The sequence below is a fragment of the Colletotrichum lupini genome, chromosome 3 (genome assembly GCF_023278565.1).
Source record: "Colletotrichum lupini chromosome 3, complete sequence".
NCBI classification, from domain to species: domain Eukaryota; kingdom Fungi; phylum Ascomycota; class Sordariomycetes; order Glomerellales; family Glomerellaceae; genus Colletotrichum; species Colletotrichum lupini.
Genome location: NC_064676.1, coordinates 5,154,102 through 5,177,573, shown reverse-complemented (window position 1 = coordinate 5,177,573; position 23,472 = coordinate 5,154,102). Strand labels below are relative to the sequence as shown.

Genomic DNA, 23,472 nt, shown 5'->3' with positions numbered 1-23,472 from the left:
ACTAATTTTTAAATAGAAAATAGGATAAATAAGGCTTATATTTTAAAAAAACTAAATTAACCTTCTTTTTAAGCTACTTAATAATAACGTTCTTAAATTTATTACTAAATCGAAGGGTATAGTTAAAACCTGAGTACTAAATACTAATTTTTTAAAAAAGAGTTTTTAATATAACGTTTATATAGAAATTCTTAATAAAACCGATATTATAAAAAGTAAAGTACTCTATCTTAGGCCCTTTTAGTTTTATAAAAATATTATATATAATCCTTATTCTTCTTATAATAATAAAATAAGAGGCCGTTTTAAAATTTATATTTTTTAAATTATTACTTTATTAAATAGAATTTAGTTTTAAAAGCGATTAGTTATTAACGAAGTAAATAGTATTATAATTATTTATAATTATATTTTTAAAAAAGAAGTATAGGTTAGTAAAAAGAATAAAAAAGATAATAGGATTATTATTCCTATTCCCCTTTATACTTAGCTTAAGGAGTAGACCGACGTTAATAATTATAATTATAATATTTAAGGGGTAGGTTCCTTTAGAATTCTTTTTATTACTTAGCTTACTAATTTTAATTATTTTTTTAAAGCGACCTTAGTTATTATTATTCTATTTAAAAAGGGGTTTTATATAAATCTAGCCCTTTTAAATAAGGTTAGTATAGAAATTAGTATACTTTTTTTAGTTTAAATAAGAAATTATTTTCTAAGCGTCGTTAGTACTTAGCTAAATATATTTTAACTTTATTTTATTTATTAAAATAAGCTCTATCTTTATATAATTTATTAGTTTTTAATAATAGGTTTTTTTATAAGGGTAGTTAGTAAACGAGTTAGGAGTTACTTCGTTCTATTTAAGAAAATCTAAGTAACTTATTAATATTATAAATATTATAGGGGTTCGTTTACGATTCTTATTATATATTACTTTTTTATATAAAAAGTTATTAAAGATCTTAGTATAATACCTTATATTAGGGATCGTTTCTCCTTTTTACTTTAGTTTAATAATTTTAATAAGCTCTTAATTAGATTAATTTAGGGTAAAGTAACGTATAGTTATATAAAAAAAGGTTTTTAAAACGAGGGTCCCCTAAACTTTAAGTAGCTTAAATTACGTTACTTAATAATAGGCTAAAAAAAGTTTTTGATCTAAGTTAATAAGCTAATACTAGAGTTTACCCTATTTATAATTACGTTAAATTCCTCTTTTATAATTATAAATAAATTAGAGTTACTTAGTATATACTTTTATTTAAAAACCCGGATTATAATATAAAAAAAGTAGTTTAAGGAATTAATAAGCTCCTTTTTTATATCCTTTAAGATTTTTTAAGTAACTATAAAAGAGATTTAGTAATTTATTAATTTATATAATCTCTTTTTTTATAAATAAGAGATTATTTTAAATACGGTTTACTAAACGAAAGAGGCGTATTTTTTAATAAAACGTACCTAATTTATTATTACGGCCTTTAGTTTTATTAAAATAACTAGTTACTTAATTTAAGTATTTTTAATTAAGGGTTTAATTATAATCTCGCTTTTTAGTTATTTAGTTTATTATTAAGTAAACTCTTTAAGTTTTTATTAATATTTAGTCGAGGCCGTTTTATATACTTAATTTTAAATAGTATTTTATATTTTAATATACTTTTTAATCAAAGGAATAGACTTAATAAAAAGTAACGAATTTAATAAGGAAATAAAGTTATTTAAGTTTAATAAGTCCTAAACGTCCTTTAACTAGGCCTTAATTTATGAAACGAGGTATTATTTAAGCTAGTCTTATTAATAGTTAAGCTTTTATTTAGGAATATTAATAATTCTTTTAAAAAATATTAGTTCGTTTAGGAATAAGGTTAACGAACGTAATAAAGGTTAAGTAATATTATAAAAAAGGATATAATAAACCGTAATCCTTAGGAAATAACTTTTTAATAAAAATATAGGGGTCTAAGTTAAAACTAAGCTTATAATTATTATAAAATTATTATAAGAGTATTAACGTATATAAAAAGAACGGTTATTTATTAAAAATAAAAAATAGGTATAAAACTCGCTTTAATATAGAGGGTACGAGCGAATTAGGCCTTAGTAATTATATAACTAAGGTCATGTGACGTGTAGTAAGGCCATGGATAGTTAAAGCTATTACGATAGTTTCTCATAGAAGAACGGTGAGTCCGAGTGGAACTGATAAAAACATGATGGGTCACTTGATCGAGGAGGAGCTGAACACACGGCTAGTACCCCTGCTTGACCTGACACCCCAAGTCCAATGGTATTCCCAACTCAGCCATGGATGCCTTACATATTTCATTGGCTTTTCTACGAAAGCTTGTGTAAATAGCATGTATATTTTCGTTAAAGGTAGTCTTCTGCAGCGTGCATCCTGCTTTGACTCACTTCCAGCTCAGGGCCCCCAAGCCCCATCGAACTGATGTACTCGTGAATTCCAAACGCCTAGATCATGTCTCCGATCCATTCCATAGGCCAAGGTTCACGTGTCATGAAACCATATCATCCACGGCATGGTAAACGCCATGCCAAATTTCGGCTTCTCGGATGGGTTTCTGATCAATTAAAATGCATTCAGACTTCTACAGGAGTGCCATGCTCTTCATCAAAGGTCTCGGCAGAAAGCATCCCTATCACCATCTCAGAGCCTATGAGAGTCTATGAAGCTCAGCGCTTGCTTCTCACATGTAGCTAACGATATTATTCATTGGGTCGAGGTTCAACGTGATAAGTCATACTTGCGCATTCTGTTGAAGTCTTATTCTGCTTGTCTCACTAAGTCGGGTCTATTGACCCCAATTCTGTATTATCCGCCTCGCTGAACTCACACTAAGCTCTTTCAACATCTTAGTAATTCACTTGCAGTATTCGATGTCAATGTGGACAGCCACATTCAGTCTCGCCTACTGCGATCCACTACATAACGGCAAGGGCAGATACGGTCGGTGTGTTGCAGGCAACTGCTAAATGGTCCACTCGGTGACGGTAGCAAGTCCTCTCGAAAGAAACATTTTATTTCATTAAAGAGCCAGGAGGACATCACTAAGAATACTGACGCGCTGTGCGAGAGGATCCTAAATCGTGATACGTCTAACGCATGTCGCCCATGTGAAATTTGTAATAAAGAATTGCTTCAGAGTGAAGAGCCAATCCACGCCAAGATAGTGATCTTTCGACACGTTTCACATTTCGCGCAGCTCTGCGCGTCTTCTCAATGCGAATAAGTCGAAAATTGGGGGTGGGAAGGCAATTGCCGTCTCCTTAGCGTGGGTGCCGTACATTAGCAGTACTCTCTATTGTGCTGGAAATATGAAACTCTGGAATATTATGTTTTGTGGCGGTTGAATTTTCCTCGACTTTGTCGCAGTCGTAACATTTCGAAAGGCAAAAACCAGCGAAGACACTGAGTTGATGTGTGCATTTAGTTATTCGAGATAGTCAGGTAATTGCGGTTTATGTGAGGAGCACCCTTTTGATGCCTGCACTGAGATTCTCAATCACATATCATGAACAAGAGCTGCTAGAGATGGAAACAAACATGAGGCTTGCCGATTTGTGATCCAAGCTAATATGCACAGCTTCTACGGAGTACCGGCGTGGAAAATTGCCCTTTTTGGATGAGATCTTGATACGAGGCCGTTTCCAGGAGAATCCCCACCCCCCTCTGCTTCTGCAAAAGGGAGCTTCCTAGTCAACGACCGTTACAAAATGTACCTCATCGGGTGAATGAGAAGACAGATATGGAGAGGCAATACGTGTGGATCTTCTATCCATTCTCTTTCGAGCTGCTCTTTGGCATTAATCTCGTTTAAGTGACTCGATTTGTGGCGAATGCACATAATCAAGAATATGTGGTACCGGATGTGGAGTGAATGCGCGTAAGCGATGAGAGGAGCAGGCAAACTTGGGTCTGAACGTTGCTTAATGACTTTCATCGGAAGAAATAGATACGTCTCTAGTCTTCCATTGACTCAGTCCGAAACAAACTCGAAGAGACTAACTCACCTAGTCAGTATTAAGCAATCTTTTCATTCTACTACTTCCTATAAAGCCGTATCTACTTCATGCCAAACTTACAAGATCATCTAACATCACAGTCACATTAGCCAACTCTCTAGAACTTATAAGTATTCTAATAGACATTATTACTCCTTTTGTAAATAGCGGAGGCATAATATTACTACCCTTTATTAGGCCTCGCCGGTTAGGCCTCGTTAGTTAAGGGATAGCTTAGGGGGCATAAAGAGGGGGACTAAGTAATAAAAGAGTAGCTTAAGTATATATAGAGCGCTAATAATATACCTCGAGGGAAGGGTAGATTTTAGTAATTTATTTTTTAAACCCTAATAATAGTTAGCTTTTATAAACTTCTTTTCTATATTATATACTTATTAATAATTTAAAATCTCTATTTATAAAGGGGACTAGGCCGGAAGCTTAACATAGTAATAAAAACGAGACGTAGTAAGAGAGCGTAGTTAGTATTATAATAATAAAAAGAAAATAACTCTTTTTTATTAAACCCCCTAGAGTTACCTTCTTTTTAATAAATAATATAAAAACGAAGTATAATAAAACGAATAACGTAATAATAATATAAAAGGACTATATTACTAAGAGTATTAATAAATTTCGAATAAAATAATAAACCTCTTACCCTTACTTACTAATACCTAAACTGAATAATAAATAATAAGTTAATAGAACTATAAAAATAAAAACGATAATTAAAAAAAAAATCCTTATTATAATATATAAAAAGCGCCTATATAAAAAACGAGTAAATTTAAAATACTTATAAAGCTCTTTAAATAGCCCGGCCCCTATATTAAAAACTACGGTTTTAATAATAATAACCTTAAATATTAGCTTTAATATAAATAAGAACGTAAACCCCTAAACTAAGGATAGTTTAATAAATAAAGCTATATTTAAAGCGCTACTTAAGTAATAATAAAATAATAAGTTCGTACTACTTAAGCCCCTATTTACTAGCTCCTTCTTAACTTAAGTAAGTATTATAAATAGAACGTTTATATTTAAACTACTATCCCTCCCTAACTTATTATATATTAATAAATCGGTATGGGATTTATAGAGCTTCTTTTTTAATTATTATTATTGTTTTAACCTATAAGCTTAATAAATAAGAATAAATTATAATAAAATAGTATATATAGTTAGTTACTTAAGTAGTAACGTAAAGACCTCTTAAATATACTATATTTTAAACTACTAAAAGACCCCCGGGTTTATAATAAACTAAGTTATATAAAAAGAACTAAAGACTTTTTTATAAAATAACTCATCTAATCCCGCTAACTAAAGAATAATAATAAATATATAACTAAATAGTGCCTCGTAAAGCTTAAAAAAGAAAGTTAACGAGTTCGTTAGCTATATTAATAAGCTTAAGATAAAACTAAAATATATCTTAATAAAGAAATAGAGGATCTTTATATTAATAAGTAAACTACGGCCTAAACTACGCTTTATAATAATATTATAAATAGAACTTTTATAGACTTATTTGTAGTTAATATTATTAATAAAACGTATTAAATAATCCTCGCTATTAATAAAGAGCTTATAAACGTCCCCTAAGTAATATTTTAACTTAAATTTAAACGAGCTAATAAGAAAATACTAAGGTATTAATAAGTTAAATACGTAAAAAACACGCCGTAACTCGCTTAATAAGGATATTATATATTATAATTATAAAAAAACTAGCTATATTATAAAGGATTACCTATAACCGCGGGAGTAGTATTAATAATACTATAATTATAATAAAACTAAGTACTTTATTAATAACTACCCGAGCGTTATATATTATAAATATAACTAAAAGGGGTATAAGGCCGTTAATTATTAATTAAACCTTACCCTAGCTAAGTAGTATAAATTAGTAACGAGCTTAAATACTATCTTAATAAAAAAAGTAGTTAGTAATTAATAAGGGCGGCGCTTAAATATCTTAACTTATATATACCTAAACTATATATAAGAGAAGCTAAGCGCCCTTATTAATTCGGGAGTAAAAAGGAACGTAGTTAGTATTAAGCTACTTAATAGCTTTAACGCTAATTTATAAATTTACTTATTATTATAACTAGTAAATATAAAAAGTAAATAAATAAAATATTAAAAAGCTACTACTTATAGCTTCGAATTATTAATAATAACTACGTAATAAAAACATAGCTATATCGCTTCGTAATAACTAATATTATAGTACCTATATTTATCCTTAGTTTTCTTTAATTAGAGGATATTAACTTATTAATTAGTTAAAAGTAAAAAAAGTAGTAATATTTAATTTATAAACGATATATTTATTTAAATACCCTAAAAAAGGGGCTACTAAATAACTTAGTTTTAGTAATACTCGCGCATATTATAATTAACTTAGCTATAAATAATAACGTAATATTAATAAGTATAGCCGAGGACTAGAAACTACGTTACTAAGACTTTAATAACTTATTTTTAAAAAAAAAGGCTATTTTATTACTAAATAAAGTACTATACGACTATTATATTAAACTAAATAACGCGGCGCCTATTCCCTAAGGACTTATTTACTTATTATTAAATTATAAGCTCGAGATTTTGCGTAATTATTTAATAAAAGTAGAGGCTAAGGGCTAAATACGCCCCTCTATAAGCTTAGTAAGAGTATTTATTTTTTTTATACCTAAAAGAAGAGGAGAGCTACGACTTTATATTAATTATAAAGCGATTAATAAGATTATATAAAAAAATAGAACGCTACTATTACTAATTAAAGAAATATTAAATAGACTATTTAATACTTCTATTTTTATAAAGTTAGACTTTAAAAATGCGTATTACTATATACGTATAACTAAAGGTAATAAATAAAAAACGGCTTTTTATATTAAATATGGATAGTTTAAATACTTAGTTATACCTTTTAAGCTAACTAACGCGCCCATAACCTTTTAAGTATATATTAATAACGTTCTAAGCGGCTTAATTAATACCGTTTATATTATATACTTAGATAATATCTTAATATATAATAATAACTACGTAGTATATTAAAAGTACGTACGTAGCGTATTATAAAAACTATAGTAATAGAACTTATATTTAAATAGTAGTAAATATAAGTTTTATATATTATATATAGGATTCTTAGGGTATATTATATTTAATAAAAATATAAAAATAAAACCCGCGCGCACCGAAGCTATAATAAATTAGCTATTTTTAAAGAGCGTTAAAAATATATAAACGTTTTTTAAATTTACGGGGTTTTATTATAAATTTCTTAATAACTACGTTAAGATAATAATACCTCTAATAGACTTATTAAAAAAAGTAAAACCGAGATAGTTAAAGCTATTAATACCTATTATAAAGTTATTTAAAAAGCTATTAATAATATCTATTAACGTATTAATATTATAATATTTCGACCCTATTTTATTTATATAATTATAAATAAACGCTTTAGCTCGAGCTATTAGCTTAGTAATTACGTAATTATTTAAAAATAATTAATACCTAATTACTTATAAATTAAAGAAATTAATAAATACGGAGAGCCGTTACGGTATAAAAAATATAGAGTTACTAATTATTATAAACGTACTAAGGAACTAGTAATACTACCTCGCTTATAACCGAAGTTAAGTCGTAGTATTTATAAATTATTTTAACTTATAATTCTTAAATATAAAAAAAAAACTAAATAAGAAATAATTACGCTAGCTAAATAAACTCTTAGTATTTAATATTAAGATTAAGTTTAAACTAAGTATAAAAAACTTAGTAAATAAACTATTATAAAGACCTAATTATAATAAAAATAATAATAATAATAAAATAAAAGAACTATTATTAAAAATAAAAAAAGACTTTTATAACGCTAGAAATATATAAGAGCTTTTTAAAATTATAATAATTAAATATACGAGGACGAGCTACGGGAGTAGCTCCTAAGTAAAAGGGATAATAAGTATTCTAAAAGCAGAATTAATAATAATACGAAGAAGTAAATAAAAGAGGTTAAGAGCTCTAGCTCAAGGGAACTTTAAAAAGTACTTTAAGAAATATAACGGGGCTACGAGCTTAGAGTATTAAAGTTATAATATAATATTTAAAAGGCTATTTAAACTTATTATTAAAACTATAAATTATAAGCTACTCGCTTTATAAAACTCTAATATAATAAAAGTACTTAAAATAATAATTAATAAAAAGGGGTTATTAATAATAAGTTAACTATAGGCCGCTTAATAAAAAGACGCTTTTATAAAAAATAAGTAGTAAACTAAAAAGAACTAATAGCCTCGCTTAATTAAGAAAAAATAATAATAAAGCTAAGTATATAACTCGAGAGGGCTATTATATTATAATAACTATATTTACGTATTACTATATAAGGGGTTAAAAAGGAAGGTTATTAAAGTATATTATAATATGCCTATAGCGGAATATTATAATATAAAATAAATAATAGCGCTACTAAAATATTATTATTATTAAAATAAAATAAATAAAGATATAAAAAGTTATATTAATACTTATATAATATACTAATAAACAAAGCCTCGTTATTATAAACTATATAGCTTATTACGCCCCCTATTTACCTTAATTAGGCTATAATAAGAGATATTATTAGATTTTATTATAAGCTTATTTATATTAACTATACTAATCGAGAGGCGCCCCTATAACGTAGTACTCGTTATAATAAACCGATTTATAAAATATAACGTTTATATTACTATGAGGATAACCCTTATAGCCTAGGGATTCGCAAACCTCCTATTTATAAAAATCTTTACTAAGTTTAAAATACTTAAAAGGATCGTCTTTAATAAGGGGTCGTTATTTATAAATAAGTTTTAGACTTATTTTTACTACTTTTTAATAATAAAAAGTATTTTAGTACCGCGTTTTATTTATAAATAGATACTTAAATAAAATAATAAAACTAATACTTAGAGTAGTACTTTCGTTATTTTTATACTTAAGACTAATTAAATTAAGTATAACGTCTTTACTTGCTAAGTTTATATATAATAACGCCTAGTACTTAGTAATTTATAAAGCGCTTATTAAAGCCCTACTCGGGTTCCTACTTATATACCTTATATCGATTTTAATAGGGGCTCGAGATAGTATATAGAATATTTTAGTTAAGGAGCGTATAGCCTAACTATAAGCTAACTAAAAAGCTCTATAACCCCTTATATAAAAAGTATATAAAACGTATAAGTAATAAGCTAATAAAGCTAGGATAAATATATTATATAAAATAGGTAACTAAGTACTATTATTAAGAAAGAATATTAATAAGTAGCGTCTTAGTTAGAAGTTAGTTAATAAGTATTTAAGCCTATTTAAAATCAAATTAATAATTAAAATAATAGGGGTCGCTTACTAAGTAAATATACTAATATAATATAAAATATATAATATATTCTATATATCCTTACTCGAGCTATATTAATATTATAAAGAAGCCCTTTAATAGCCCTTATTTATTAGGGATATAAACGGGGAGCTATTTTATAAAATAAAAAATATTATATAATATAGAGGGCTAAAGAGGAAGTAATAATACTTAATTTAGTAAAAAGAATATAATAATAACGAAGATATATAAAAACTAGCTAAGTATATTAAAAATATAGCGTTAATTAGTATATATAAAAAACGAGTTTTAATTAAGTAGCGCGCCCTAGCTCTTAATAAGCTTAATAATATAGCGAACTAGTTATTAATAATAAAAAAAGGGGGCTATATAATTATAACTAAGTAGTATACACGCGCTAATTATAAACCGTTTTTTTAATCTTTATAATATATAAAAAGACTGCCCTTATTTATAAAAAAACTACCCTTATGCGCAAAAAGGCCGCCCTAGTTATTATTTTAAAAATTATTATAAAAAAAATAATCTCCCTATTATTAACGAATTTATAAATAATTAGTTATAAATACGGAGCGTAAGCGGGGCGATTATATATTAGCTAGAATATTATTTAAATAATATACTTTATTATAAATAATACGAAGTAGCGTAATTATAATATTATTATAAAACGAAAACGTAGCGCGGGAGGAGTTTATAATTACTTTATTATTATTATTATTAATAATAGGGGTCGAGTGGGCCTTTTTATTAGCGTGCTTAAGTACCCTCTATATATTATTAATAGTAATTTAATAAGTTTATTAAAGTTATAAAATAATATTAATAACTTAAGTAATAGTAATAATAAAGTAATAATAGAATAATAAACCTCTAAATCGTAAACGTTATTATTTAAAATAAGAGCGGTACTCTATAAAGTTCGGATTATAAATTCTACGAACTTAAGAACTTAAAATATTATTAATATAATATATAAAAAAAGTAATAAAATAATAACTACGCTAAGTACTTATTATATTTTTATAAAAATAGTTCTACGTAATATACTTAATATAATATATACTAAATTTTAAAAAAATATTAAATAAAAGAGTAAACTAGGGGTTATAAATTACCGACTTAGCTAATTATAATACTCGGCTTTTAAATTAAATACTTTATATATAATATAAATAGGGTAGGGGAGCGAGCGTACTTAGCTAACCCCGATCTTTTTAATATTTACCTTTTTTTTTTAATAAAAGTCTATAATAGTTAATATAAGTAGTATATAAATAGTAATATATATACGAAGTTAAAATAAATAAAGGGGATATTAAGCTTTTTAAATAGACTATTATTACTATTATTATTAAATATACTTATAATATTAATAACCGTTCTATTATTAATAATAATAACTTTATAATTAAGAACTATATTTATATTAAAACGAGTTAGTAATAAATACGGAACGACTCTATAAAAAACTTACTTAAATATAAGAAATATATAAGAATAGGGATTTAAAAAATATTTATTAATTATAATATTTATATAACAAGGGAATAGTATAAATATTAATAAAAATAAAAAACTATATATAAAAAGGATAATTATAAAAAAAAAAAGGAATTTAAAATCGTAATAGTTTAAAAAGGGGTTAATATTAGTAAATAAAAATAGGGCAACGACTATCTAAGTATTAATAATTATAAAAACGGCTTATAAATAAGAGCGACTTAGGTATAAAATTATAAGGCTATTATTTAAAATAAAAGGTCTATATTTGGGCTAATAAGCGCTATTTATATTTACCCTTATATTATATATTTAAAACCCTCTTAAATAAAAAATTAATATAATATATATAAACTATAAGCGGGCTTTAGGATAAAACTTAAGGGAGGGAGTACTTTATTAAGCCTTACTAATTAAGCCTTATTAATTAAAAAATAGCTTAGGGAGTATAAAGAGGGGGACTAAGTAATAAAGGAGTAGCTTAGGTATATATAAAGTATTAGTAATATACCTCGAGGGAAGGGTAGATTTTAGTAATTTATCTTTTAGACCCTAATAATAATTAGCCTCTATAAGCTTCTTCCCTATGTCACATACCTATTGACACCCTTGACCAGCACGTTAACCGCCTTATTGACGTCGGGTCCATGGCCTGGTCCCCGGCGGAAGTACTAGAGAGTTCGCTGCGCTCACGGTAGAGGAGCGTAGAATTCTTACCAAAACTTACATTAAGTCAGCCGCTAGCCGTATTCCTATCGTTACTAGCACCGGTGACTTAACGAGCAAGGGCGCTGGCGAGTTGGCTGTTCACGCCGCGCAGGCTGGCGCGGCTGCTGTCATAGTTATCCCGCCCTATTACGAAGCTCACAACCTCGAGGAGACACGCAAGTTCCTCCAAGACATCCATAACGCAAGTGGACTACCTATTATCTACTACAATATCCCGAGCATCAGCGGTTTGACTTTATCAGCCCAGAATATTGCATCACTTTCGGACGTCGGTGTCAAATACCTGAAAGACACCTCGGGCAGTGCTCCAGTCTTAACTGACTTGCTCTTTACCTACGGCCAAAAGATTACGACCTTCAACGACTAGGACACTCTAACCTTCTATAGTCTAGCTGCGAGCACAAAGGGTTCCATCTGGGGTGCCGTCAATATCATTCCCAAGCTTTCTGTTGAGCGTTGGAACGCTCTAGCCGTAGAGGACGATTTGAAGAAGGGTCGGGAGGTCTGGGAAAAGATTTTCCCAATCTGTAAGTGGCTTGAAACCCACCACTACTATGCTTCTGCAATCAAATCAGGCATAGAGCTTCGGATATGGAAGACTGGAGGGGTCAGGAAGCCATCTGCTCCTCTCAAGGAGGGTCCTCAGGCCGAATTGGCTGCTTTGCTCGAAACCGCGAGAGTCAAGCTATAATCAATCCCTTTCTCTACCTTTAAATTTCTTTCAATACGATAGTAAGAAGTATGATATAGGCAATAATAGATCTCAATTAGCTATTCGATTATTTCAATGCTTCTTTGAGCATACTGCCCGAAGCTAGAATCACTCACCAAACTGCCATTCTAAGCCGATCAACCGAGGCATAAGGTTTCTCTCAGGAGAAAACTATGATCAATCAACGACTTCAGTGGCCGCCTCTTTTCCCATAGCAACGAAACTGCCTCAGCAGAAGGCTTTGAAATAAGATACAGCCCTCGGGCATCAGTAATGCTAATACACTACAGTGCTCTCTCCTAAAGTTCTGGAGATATAGATTCCCTAGCGCAAATATAGACTGTCCACGCAATACCAAGTGCAAAGTCATCGCCTCTAACCATTGAATCAAGACAAGACTCCAAGTACCCCAAAGCTTAATCGATGACGGTTTGGAGGAGCATGGCGCTAACATCGCGTATCTGGCGATAGAAGTAAATAATCAACGCTCGATACATCGCTTATACCATTGACTATATAGAAGGTTAAGTAATTAAGTTCGTCCCGTTATCGATGGGCTGCGATTTGCCGGCCGCAGATAGTATTGCTATTTCGGATTCAATTGACCACGTCCATATTCTTCCCTCCAGAGTCTTAACGTACGTTTTGAGGTCAATAGCAAGCTTCGGATTGCTGCGTGCGCGAGTTTCGAGGTGATCTTTCTCGTTGCTGAGTTGAATCGTCTGAGCCAGCAGTGTCATGAGAGACTCAGGGATGCCGTGTATGTTCGAATGTAATATCTCGCGCCAAAGACCTTGTAACTCAAGGTGTATATCTGCATACCCGACTATCTCATTCTTTTCCTCGTTAGGATCTAGACCTGTGTTAAGGGACTCCTCTCGAATATAAAAACTACGGTATACAATTACTTCGACTCCAAGCAAGCTTATGCGATCAGACTCGCTTTCAGAATCCAAGAAGGGGTAAGTAGCCTCTGCAATTACCCTCATATAAGTATAGGTGTGATGAAGGACTCTGACTATCTCAGAGTTGTGGCTAGAAAGCCCTTTCACTCGTATCAAACGTTCAGCATCGAGCAAGAAGACGCGTAAGTCACGGCTTCCATAACACAACTAAAGTCCGTCAGCTTTAAAAGACTGGAATTTCAACAAAAAATACTCACAGATCCCATGGCCATAGCGATTAAGGCCATTAATAGGTCTTTGTATCCACCTAATCCAGAATCGTAGACCTCTACCTTCACAGCATTCTTCAAATGCATTCGAGCTCGTTCTTAATGTTTATCACCCAGATGTTACCAGTAATTCGGGAAACGCGGTGTTAGATCCGTTTTGTTGAGTTATGTTGGATTACGAGGCAGAAAAGGGGCCCTATTAGGTAGTTAGGTAGGGGTAGTAGGTAGGCAGTCTGGGCCCGTGCAGACGGACCCTTTTACCTACCTATACCTACTGAGGGACCGCGGGCTCTGCCCACGATCTTCCCCTCCTACACACACGCAATAGACCTATACTGACCTATTGACCTAGTCGCGACCCAAAAGGTCTGACCTGCCTACGTGTATACCAACAAGTTAAAAGGCGCTATGAGCAAGTAATGCGCACAGAATCGCCAGCCGACTTTGAGATACCTCATTCAACACTAACAACTCCGCAAACGTCTCGAAGGCACAAGGAAGGAATAACAGTTGCCAAGTTGATTTGAATTTCCCTTGTCCAGAAATTTTGGTAGAGCCCACGTGGCTCTTGTAGTAGCGAAGCAGCGTTTGTGCCTGTTCAGGTACCTCTGTTCGTGAAATAGAAGCTCCGAGGCATAATAATGTAGGCGGTATAGTCATAATAGTGGCGACATTAGCATGGGAGGTGGCCAAATGGTTGTCTGTCTCAATAGCATTAGTGACAGGTGCAATGATATCTCTGTCTTTCCCACAAGTATTACCTTCTCCATCCCCCGGCCAACTCATTAGCAAGACGTTGACAGAGAAATCTGATTGGAGGCCAGGCATTAAGGCTAAAAAAGGGTCCGAGGCGGTGATAGAATCACTCTGGGCAACCAAGAGATCTAAGCAGTCTAGTGATAACTGCATAGATCCTTCGAGTTCGTTCTCAGACCAGTCAATGCCGAAATCTTCTCGTGGGTCAGTTCCCGTTTGAAAACTTTCATCTTCAGGATCGACAAGTAGGCTAATATCATGCTCTGAGGTAATAGGCGACAGTGATAGCTGACTTAGAGAGACTTCTCTTCGTTTAAGACATTTGAACACCCCAAAAGGTCCTTTTGAGATGCTAAAAGGCTTCTTAGGCTCAGATGTTTTGGACGCCCTATCAATTTCGGCTAGCACTTTCCCGGCTGCCTTTGAGCCAAGGCTATCTGTGAGCTGGCTGCTCATGATCTCACGTTCAGAGTCTGAGGACACAGCCTTCCGCGTCAGCATGTGCAGAAACGACCACCACACGAAAATGAATCCGACCTGAAAATAAGGTGTACCGGTACTCAGGCACTTCAGGGCCGCGCCGAGTTGCTTCTCCAGAGGCATCGCAATCTTCGATCCAAGTTAGACGAGCGGTGTAGCCAGCGCAGGTGATCCCATTTCGGCGGCAAGCTGCACACTCCGGTCTCCCTTCATCGCACTTTGCATGACGGCTCCGGCAAGTTCGACACCCCGTAAAGGTTCGTGTATGCTCAACTCGACGCCTAATTGACATCGGCATTATGGAGACAGGAAAGGTAGGTATGGACTAAGAGAGCAGTCGGGCATTTGTCTATTCGTCGTTTTCGGCGGAAACTTTTACAAAAGAGTCAATTCAGATCGTTAATATCGTAGAGAGAGGCACTTTTAATCACGCAGGATTGTTCATCCAAATGATTTCTGGAGGTGCCGATGGGCCGTGACAATATAGGCATGTTTCCACGGGATTAAATGGGTCCATCGCCTAATGCATCAAATCGACTATTCGCAACCCCGCACTAACAAGCAACAAAACCTGGGGGTTACCTACCTAATTTGGATCTCGATGATAAGGGAGTAGTTCATTATTCGAAACTACTGCTTCGAGTTTTGTAACGGAAGTACTCCCGAGATAGAAAATCCCGAGATGGGAAATAGTATGGCGGTTTCCATCTGCGATCAGTCCAGATGCAGCATGTCACACTACCGCGTGATCCTTGTCTCTTTTCACATGGATCAATCTCAAAGTGAAGGATCTTTGCTACATACAAGCTCTCCTGGGGATATTGAAGGTGCAGAGATGACACATTCTGCTCCTTCTCGTTAAGGTGCTGTCGTACAAAAACGGAACCGTAATTGCCGGCCAGCAATTACGCCTTATTTACCACAGGTGCATATGTAGTAGGACTCAGGAGTCAATTTGTTAGATGGAGAAGGCCACCCCGGACAAGCACGATCGGTTCGCCATTCAACCAGAGTTAAGCCGACTTTTCTCTACCCGCAATGCAAGATCCCTGCTCTACAAGATGCGCATGCTAACTTGAGTTAATACCCTTAGGCATTCAAGCAAAATGATAATTTGAGCAGTGACGGATCCGCGCGCTGTGTCGGGCAAAACCCAAAAACTGCAACAGTGCTATAGAAGAAGGTTGATTCTCTCACCATGGTCATCGAAATTGACAGTGCATCAAACACGTCTAAAGAACAAATTATATCTCTCTTCATCATGGGACCTTCAGTTATCTCAGTTAACGCTTCTGATATCGTCAGTGGCGGCGGCGACTTGGAGACTTCCCGAAACAAACACGGCCACGAGTTGCAGAACAAAACACCACTTCAAGCTATGTCCTATGGTGGCGTTGTTCTTGGCGACATTCCGAAGCATTTGGACTTCCAATCACGCCGTCAATGGCAACTCAATCATATGGCTGCTGCCTTCCGTCACTGGCATCGCGAAGGCTATGTCGAGGGTATGAGCGGTCACATTTCGGTTCGTGATCCGGAGTTTCTCAATGCGTTCTGGACCAACCCCCTAGGCCGGCATTTCGGCCTCTTGAAAGTTAGCGATATGATTCTTGTCAACCTGGATGGGTCTGTCATTGGCGGCAATAAATCTGCTCCTCCGAATACTGCCGGGTTCCTTATTCATGCTGCGGTTCATAAGGCGAGACCGGATGCCCATGCTGTTTGCCACTGCCATAGTGTGCATGGAAAGGCATGGTCGGTCTTCGGCAGACGACTGGACATGTTGACGCAAGATGCTTGCAAATTTCGAGGAGATGCGCATGCCGTGTATGACAGCTACGGAGGTGTCGTCTTGGGTAGTGAAGAAGGCGACCGCATTGCTAGCGCACTTGGTCCAAATGGCAAGGGGTGCATTCTCAGAAACCATGGAATCCTGACCGTTGGGAAAACTGTCGACGAGGCTGCTTTCTTGTTCACATCAATGGAACGAACATGTCAGGTTCAGCTGTTGGTAGAGGCTGCATCGCATGGAGACATTGGCCTTCGAAAGGTGCTGATCAGTGATGACGAGGCGAACTTCAACTTTGACGTTGAGAGTGATCCTGAGGTTTGTTACTGCGAGTTCCAGGTATATTACGATGTGGAGGAAGAGCTATCCGGTGGAAGTTTCAAAACGTGAATCGGGATGGCTTGCATAGACGCAAGCACCTCATGTTTGATGTTAAACTAAATAAGACTGGCCATGAAAAGGGGATACATTCACAACTCTTGCGCCTTTGTTCCGAAGGCCCACAGATTGCCCAGAAACGAAAGTATCTAGCCCATCGAGGATTGCTCGTTGATGAGTTACTGAATGAACTTCTGGACAATGAAGTCGACGGCAGGATTAATGAACTCGGGGCGAATGTAAGTGAGGTGGAAGAATGTGCAGGTGCCATTGGCATCGCAAACCTAGACGTAAGAGTCAGTCTGAGTCATATGAATTCGGTTGGAAGTTGGTATCAGTCTTACTGGATCGCCAGCTGCACAAACCTGCCTCGCTTTCTCGTTCAGTCCGGCAGGGAACTTGCTTAGACTGGCCCCGAGCTTCAAGTATCCATCTCCAAACATCACTAACGATTTGATGCGGCCATAGAGCTCGGCCGGGATGTCAGCCGCGGCAGCATGCATCACAGCTGCGCCCTGGGAGTATCCGACGAGGGAGAAGTTCTGATTGGGACAGGCAGCAGCCTGAGACTTGAGACGGTTGACCACGTCTCTAGAACCTTGACGAACGCCTGTGATGATTTGCGAGCTGGCCGGATACTATGTGCATTGTCGGGTTAATAAATTCTCTGTTGGACATAAGAGTACAAACACTTGCCTGGACCGGGTATCCTCTAGCATCAGGCAGAGCAATAGTGGCATTGCTAACGACCGGGTCGCCGACTATGATGCCGAACTTACCGCCGCCTCCAACATAGTTAGGCTCACTCGTTCCTCGAGCTGGGCATCCCCGAGTTAACTTCAAAGAACCAGCGGATCAGGTTTGTAAAGAACACACCAACAAGAATCTCAAAGTCAGAACAGCCAGCTGGGATATCTTCCGGTCGGATGGGGACAGGATCGCCAATAGTAACCCCCGTCTCTGGAACTTCAGGGCATTCGTCAGTGCTTTGGCCGTTTACAACGGACAAAGACAGAACCGAAAGAGCCACAAGCTTGATGAAGAACATGGTGATTGATATGTTGATAGTTCGATTGCGATAGAGGTTTGCCAGATAATTCCTTGACCTTGCGAGATTGGCCTCATTTTCCGGGAGGAATACTGTCGGATTGGAAGTCCAATTCGACCGCGGCATACAGCCGACTGCGCAGGGGCCAATTGGGGGCCCTATTTACGATTATCGTAGCTAGCCTAACCTACGGTTAGAACCTCCTTTTTATACTTACTACGTAAATATTTATATAGTTTAATTAATCTCTTTATTAATTACGGTTCGAACTAACTACTTTATAATAAGGATATTAATACTAATTAGTAATTAAATTCTATTATTATAGATTAGTAAGGTATCTTACTACGTAAAAGAGACGACTTTTTAATATTATATAGGATAAGAGATTCGTACTAATTAACCTTACGGAAGTAGACGAAAAAGGGGGCGATTTTTAAATACCGCACGGAATCGAGCAATCGTAGCCCTTTATTACTTACGAAAGGTCGACGTTTATTATATTAAACTACGTTAATTAATAGAACTGCTTAAGTAACTAGCTTTTTACCGTCGCCCCGAGTAGCTTTTTTACTAAACGATTTTTCTACGGCCGGCCCGTAATTAAAAATTAACTAGTTAAATTAGTAAAAGTACGGTATAAAAGAGCACCGTACGATTAAAAAAGGGGATCTCTAAATATAAACATTCTTACTTAGTAATAAAAGTAACTTTATAAAAGTTATTAAACTAAGAGATCTACGGTATATAAAAAAGTCTATTATTACGAGGACTTTATAAGTACGACCTTAAGCCCGTAATCTAAACGACCTCTTTATAGCTCCCTTAACTACCCCCCGGGTATTATTTAGGAATATAATATAGGGGACGGTTTAACGAAAGAAGAGGGGATTTAGAAGTCCTAATAATATCGAGCTAAGAGTATTATAGATCTTAGAGATTAACTTAGGAAAAAGGTAGCTACCCTAAAATAGTCCTACGACCTCCTACTAGAGTTATTATTAGCTTAAAAAAAGGCTAAAAAGACGAGGATTTAAAGGGAAAAGAAAAGAATCCTCTAGAGGGCCGCTAAAGGGTTTCTTTTTTATATTAGCTCTTAGCGCGAGATTATTAATTTTAAGAAATTAATTAAAGAAGCTATTTAGAGATTATAAAGAGCACGAGGCTTAAAAGGCTAAACGTATACGGGATAGCGGAAATCGGTAACTAGTAAAGATCCTAAAACTAATTACTATATCTTTTTATAATAATATAAACGTCTACTACTATTATTATTAAAAGGAACTACTAAAACCTACCCTTTTTTATTAAACGAAAAGGAGGATCCTAATAAGTATAATAGCTAGCGATCTAAAAGGGTAGTAGTAATCGCTAGAAATAGTAAAAACGAGAGTAGTAGCGAGATAGCGAGAAGAAATAGGAATTTCCTAGACCTTAATAAATTCGTTAAGTAGTAAAAGTACGGATTTATTATAACTAGCGCGCGGATTAAATATATCCTTATTAAAATTAAATACGCTAGTAACCGCTAATATAGGCATAAGCTAGAGCATAACCCTTAGTAAGTTAGGGTAAAGAAAAAGAGAACAAAACCCGATCCTAAATAGAATCCTAATCCCTTATAAATAAGTAAATATTAACCCGGACTATTAAGGGACGTAGATATATAGAATCGCAGATTAGCCTAACGGTAAGTAAATAAACGTAGTATTAATCTATTTAACTAAGGTCTATAAGAAAAAGGGGCTATAGGGGCAACCTCTATTTTACGAGATCGTAAACGACCTTAGCTACTAGCTAGATAAATAGTTCGTAAGCGTAAGCCTAAGAATCGCAAAAGTAGTTAATAAATTCCTCTACGGGCGAGGGGTATTATTAGCACAATTATAATCGTAAGAGCTATACGAAATACTAATAGTAATAATTATAGAGGAGGAATTCGTATTATAGAACTAGGCATAGGTTAATAGAGCGTATAATCGCTTTAATAAATTTAGAAAAAGGGTAAACGACCCAGATTTCCTCCCTATAATTATTAATAGAAATCTATCGTTATAAAAGGATATACTGGGGCAAAATATAGTACTAAAAGTACGATAATCGATAATTCCGCTTATTTCGATCTATAACTCGTTACTACTATTAATACGAAATTTAGTACCGATCGGCTAATAAAAAAAGAGGTAAACGACCCGAAGTTATTAATAATACGTAGCGACGCAGGGATCGTATATAAATACTAAAAATCTAGTAATAAATACGAGGTAATTTATAAACCTTAAAAAGATCTTCTTAAAAGAGAAATTATACTCTAGGGGGAAGTATAAGGTCTTATAAAAAACCCTAACGATATTTTACGATTATTATAAAAAAGTCGGAATTAGGGAATACTAGTACTATTTAGTAATTAATATCGTACTCGTAAACAAAGCCTCTAATTACTATTATAAAGTAGTATATAATCTCGATCGAAACGACTTTTTTAATATAATTAACGCAATCCGAAGCCGCTTCGAGATTTATAATAAGAACCTAGAGCTCCTATCTAAACTACGAGCGATTTCTTTTATATCTATAGCTAGGATAATAGAGAGTAAATTGTAAATAGAAATCCTTAAAGAGCTTATCGATCGAATTAATAAGCTAGCGAAAACCTAGCTAAATAAGGGGATAAACGAGCGGAAAGTCGGATATTTTTATATTATAATCTAGCGTATACTAAAGGTAAAATTACCCTATACTAGGTACCTAAAGACTACGAGACGCTCTACTCGAGGCTAAGATCTAGTTTTAATATTAAAACGAGAATACCGCGCTAAACCTACTTTTAAGTATATAACGGCCCTTATTAATAATATTAAATCGATCGAATATATAATAAAAAGGGAAAAGAGGCTAGATATAGTAATCGCTAGTAAAGAGGCCCAGATTCGTTAAATAGGTAGAGATTTAACTTATAAATAGGGTAATAAAAAAAGCAATACTATATTTATAAAAAAGATAGATATTAATTAAGTAACTACTTTAAGAAAGAGCGTACCAAATCGTACGAATAGTATAAAAAGTCGAGGGTAGTAAATAGTAAAACTAGCCCTCGTTAGTTTAACTAATTCCTTATTATATATAAGGGCAGATCTGGGGGTACGGAACTTAGTAACGGTAGCTAAAGTAGCGGCCTAAAACATATACCCCCTATAAAAAATTTAAAAAATAAAAAAGATCTTACCCCCTATACTAACGAATTAGATTATAACAAAATCGACGATATTAACTACTCTTTTTTTACCCCGTTAGCCTCTAGAAGATATACGAGGCTAAACGAATAGAGGGTAGTAAAAGCTCTTAATAAATAGGCTTTTATTTACGGATAGTAAAAAAAGGTCCCTTAGATAATAGATATAGAGGTAGTTAAAAGGGCAAATTTAATAGGGCTAAAGCCTATTCTCTTAATAATTAAAAAGATAACGCTATCTCTCTCAATATTTAAAAAAAAAGAATATAGTACTAAGCAAATTTAGGGGTAGCTAGAGGGGTCCTTTTTATACTACTTAGATCCCTTAAATACTAAGCTTATATAAGTATTTTATATAAATAAAAAGTACGGCCCAGACGATTTCTATAGGATTATCCTAGATACTAAAGTATCGTAATAATTAACTAAAAAAAAAGGGTAATTCTAAGTACTATAAAAGATCGCGCTAGTAACGCTTAATATATCGATAGTAAGTATTACGAAGATTAGTTTCGGCCTAGGTAAGGAAATCGTCGCCCTAGGTATAATAAAAATAGAAATATATTTTAAAACGATAACTTTCTATATTTTACCTGTTAATACCCCATTTCTCCTATATTTAAAAGATATAGATTAACTAGGTATTATATTCGATAATACGAGGAACAGAATCTCTAGTAATAAGCACTTCGAAATAGTTAAATAACGATAGGGGTATGCATTTATAAAGCTTACTAACGATACGAAATCGATTAATTACCTAATAAAAAGTAAGCTTAGAAGACTATATTAGAGATTCGGGTACCCGTTAGTTACGAGGCTATATAACTTCCTAAAGTAATTAAGTAATAATAATATTAAAATAGGGGCGCTAGAGTAGTTAATAAAAGTATATTACTAATACTAAATAAATACGTAGAGCCCACGCAAATTTAAGTTTAAATTACGTAATAAGCTTAATTTTAACTAGGAAATAGTCGTCGATATTTTCTACTTAAATAGTCGGCTAGTACTATATATAATTGACGTAGCTATATCTTTTTAAGTAGGGCAATTCCTCTGGGATCTATAAATAAAAATAGTATAGGTAGCCCTATAAAAAAGCTAGATCGATATATACTAAGGACCGCTAGACGGTATTAGAACCGACGCTAGTACTAGCTTTAAGTTAGTAGAATTTAAGGATAATACGACGGCTTACGGTATATAGCTAAAAGTCATACCCGTTAAAGCGTACTATAATATTAAAAAAGTAAAAAGGGCACACTAGTAGTTAAAAAGGGCGTTTAGAATTATTAAAAAGGAAAATCCGGATTCTACCGACGACGAATACCTCTAAATAGTACTTAAATACTATAACAATACTATAGGGCCTAACGGACTTATACTAACGCTATTAGTATTTAGAGTATATTTAAGAACGACCTTAGCCTCGCTACCGTTATTAAGTATAAGCTAACGAGCCTAAGTAGTTAAAAAAGTAATACGGGTACTATACGAGATAAGTATAAAAAAGTAAGTTAACGAGGCAATTGCTGCGCATAATAGGCCTAATATAGGGGATAATTTAGATATATTACTAAATTCGGATATACGAATATAGCGCGAAATTACTTAATAGTAGACTAGGCTATATAAGTTAATTTCCGTTAACGAGCGCTCTTATATAATTACGAGAGATCGTAATTAACTACTTAAAGTATTAATTATAGTAGTTAGACCGTACTATATAGATCCTAACGAGGTAATTTCTAACTTATAAAAAGAAGAGGAGCTAGGGGGAACTATATAACCCGTAGTAGAGATATAGGAAATTATCTTTAATAAAATCGTCGTAGTAGTACTAATAGATAACGAGGAAGAGGAAATTGCTAAAAAGGTACTAATACTACTAGTAAGACGTCGTAAAAGACTACGATAGCAAGCCCTAACGTAGCAATTTATTACTAGCGATAAGGTAATTAATACCTTTTATATAGTAAAAGAGAAAGCCGATTTCGAGCTAGTAATTAAACTACGTAAAAAAAGCGTAATTATAACTACTAAAAAGCTATATAAGGGATCAGATCTCATTAAAATAAATACTCTTCGTAATTAAGGGGTCTATTGATTTATCCTATATAACCTAGAAAAACATATAAACCTCCGCATATTTAAATTATAAATAGTTCGTAAAATTAAAGGGAAAGGAACACCCTAGCCGTACGAGAAGTTTAAATACGT

General features: G+C 33.5%; 4 protein-coding genes across 4 annotated transcripts; 2 read left to right on the top strand and 2 right to left on the bottom strand.

Annotated features, from left to right (window-relative positions):
• Positions 1-11,598: 11,598 nt before the first annotated feature.
• Positions 11,599-12,371, top strand: CLUP02_06306 (dihydrodipicolinate synthase; the record flags this gene model as incomplete). Its single annotated transcript, XM_049285306.1, has 4 exons — positions 11,599-11,645; positions 11,717-11,952; positions 12,073-12,207; positions 12,256-12,371. The coding sequence occupies 4 exons, from the start codon at positions 11,599-11,601 to the stop codon at positions 12,369-12,371; spliced, it is 534 nt and encodes a 177-aa protein (XP_049142449.1).
• Positions 12,372-12,938: 567 nt separating this feature from the next.
• On the bottom strand, positions 12,939-15,646 carry CLUP02_06305 (uncharacterized protein; the record flags this gene model as incomplete). The annotated part of the gene is made up of 9 exons (XM_049285305.1): positions 12,939-12,978; positions 13,035-13,114; positions 13,186-13,218; positions 13,295-13,504; positions 13,555-13,664; positions 13,907-13,943; positions 14,020-14,931; positions 14,998-15,083; positions 15,607-15,646. 9 exons carry the CDS (start codon positions 15,644-15,646, stop codon positions 12,939-12,941), a joined length of 1,548 nt encoding a protein of 515 aa, XP_049142448.1.
• Positions 15,647-16,000: 354 nt separating this feature from the next.
• Positions 16,001-16,981, top strand: CLUP02_06304 (L-fuculose-phosphate aldolase; the record flags this gene model as incomplete). Its single annotated transcript, XM_049285304.1, has 1 exon — positions 16,001-16,981. One exon carries the CDS (start codon positions 16,001-16,003, stop codon positions 16,979-16,981), a length of 981 nt encoding a protein of 326 aa, XP_049142447.1.
• A 167-nt stretch (positions 16,982-17,148) lies between these two features.
• CLUP02_06303 (uncharacterized protein) lies at positions 17,149-18,017 on the bottom strand (the record flags this gene model as incomplete). Its single annotated transcript, XM_049285303.1, has 4 exons — positions 17,149-17,253; positions 17,314-17,607; positions 17,660-17,787; positions 17,846-18,017. 4 exons carry the CDS (start codon positions 18,015-18,017, stop codon positions 17,149-17,151), a joined length of 699 nt encoding a protein of 232 aa, XP_049142446.1.
• Between the last annotated feature and the right edge of the window lie 5,455 nt (positions 18,018-23,472).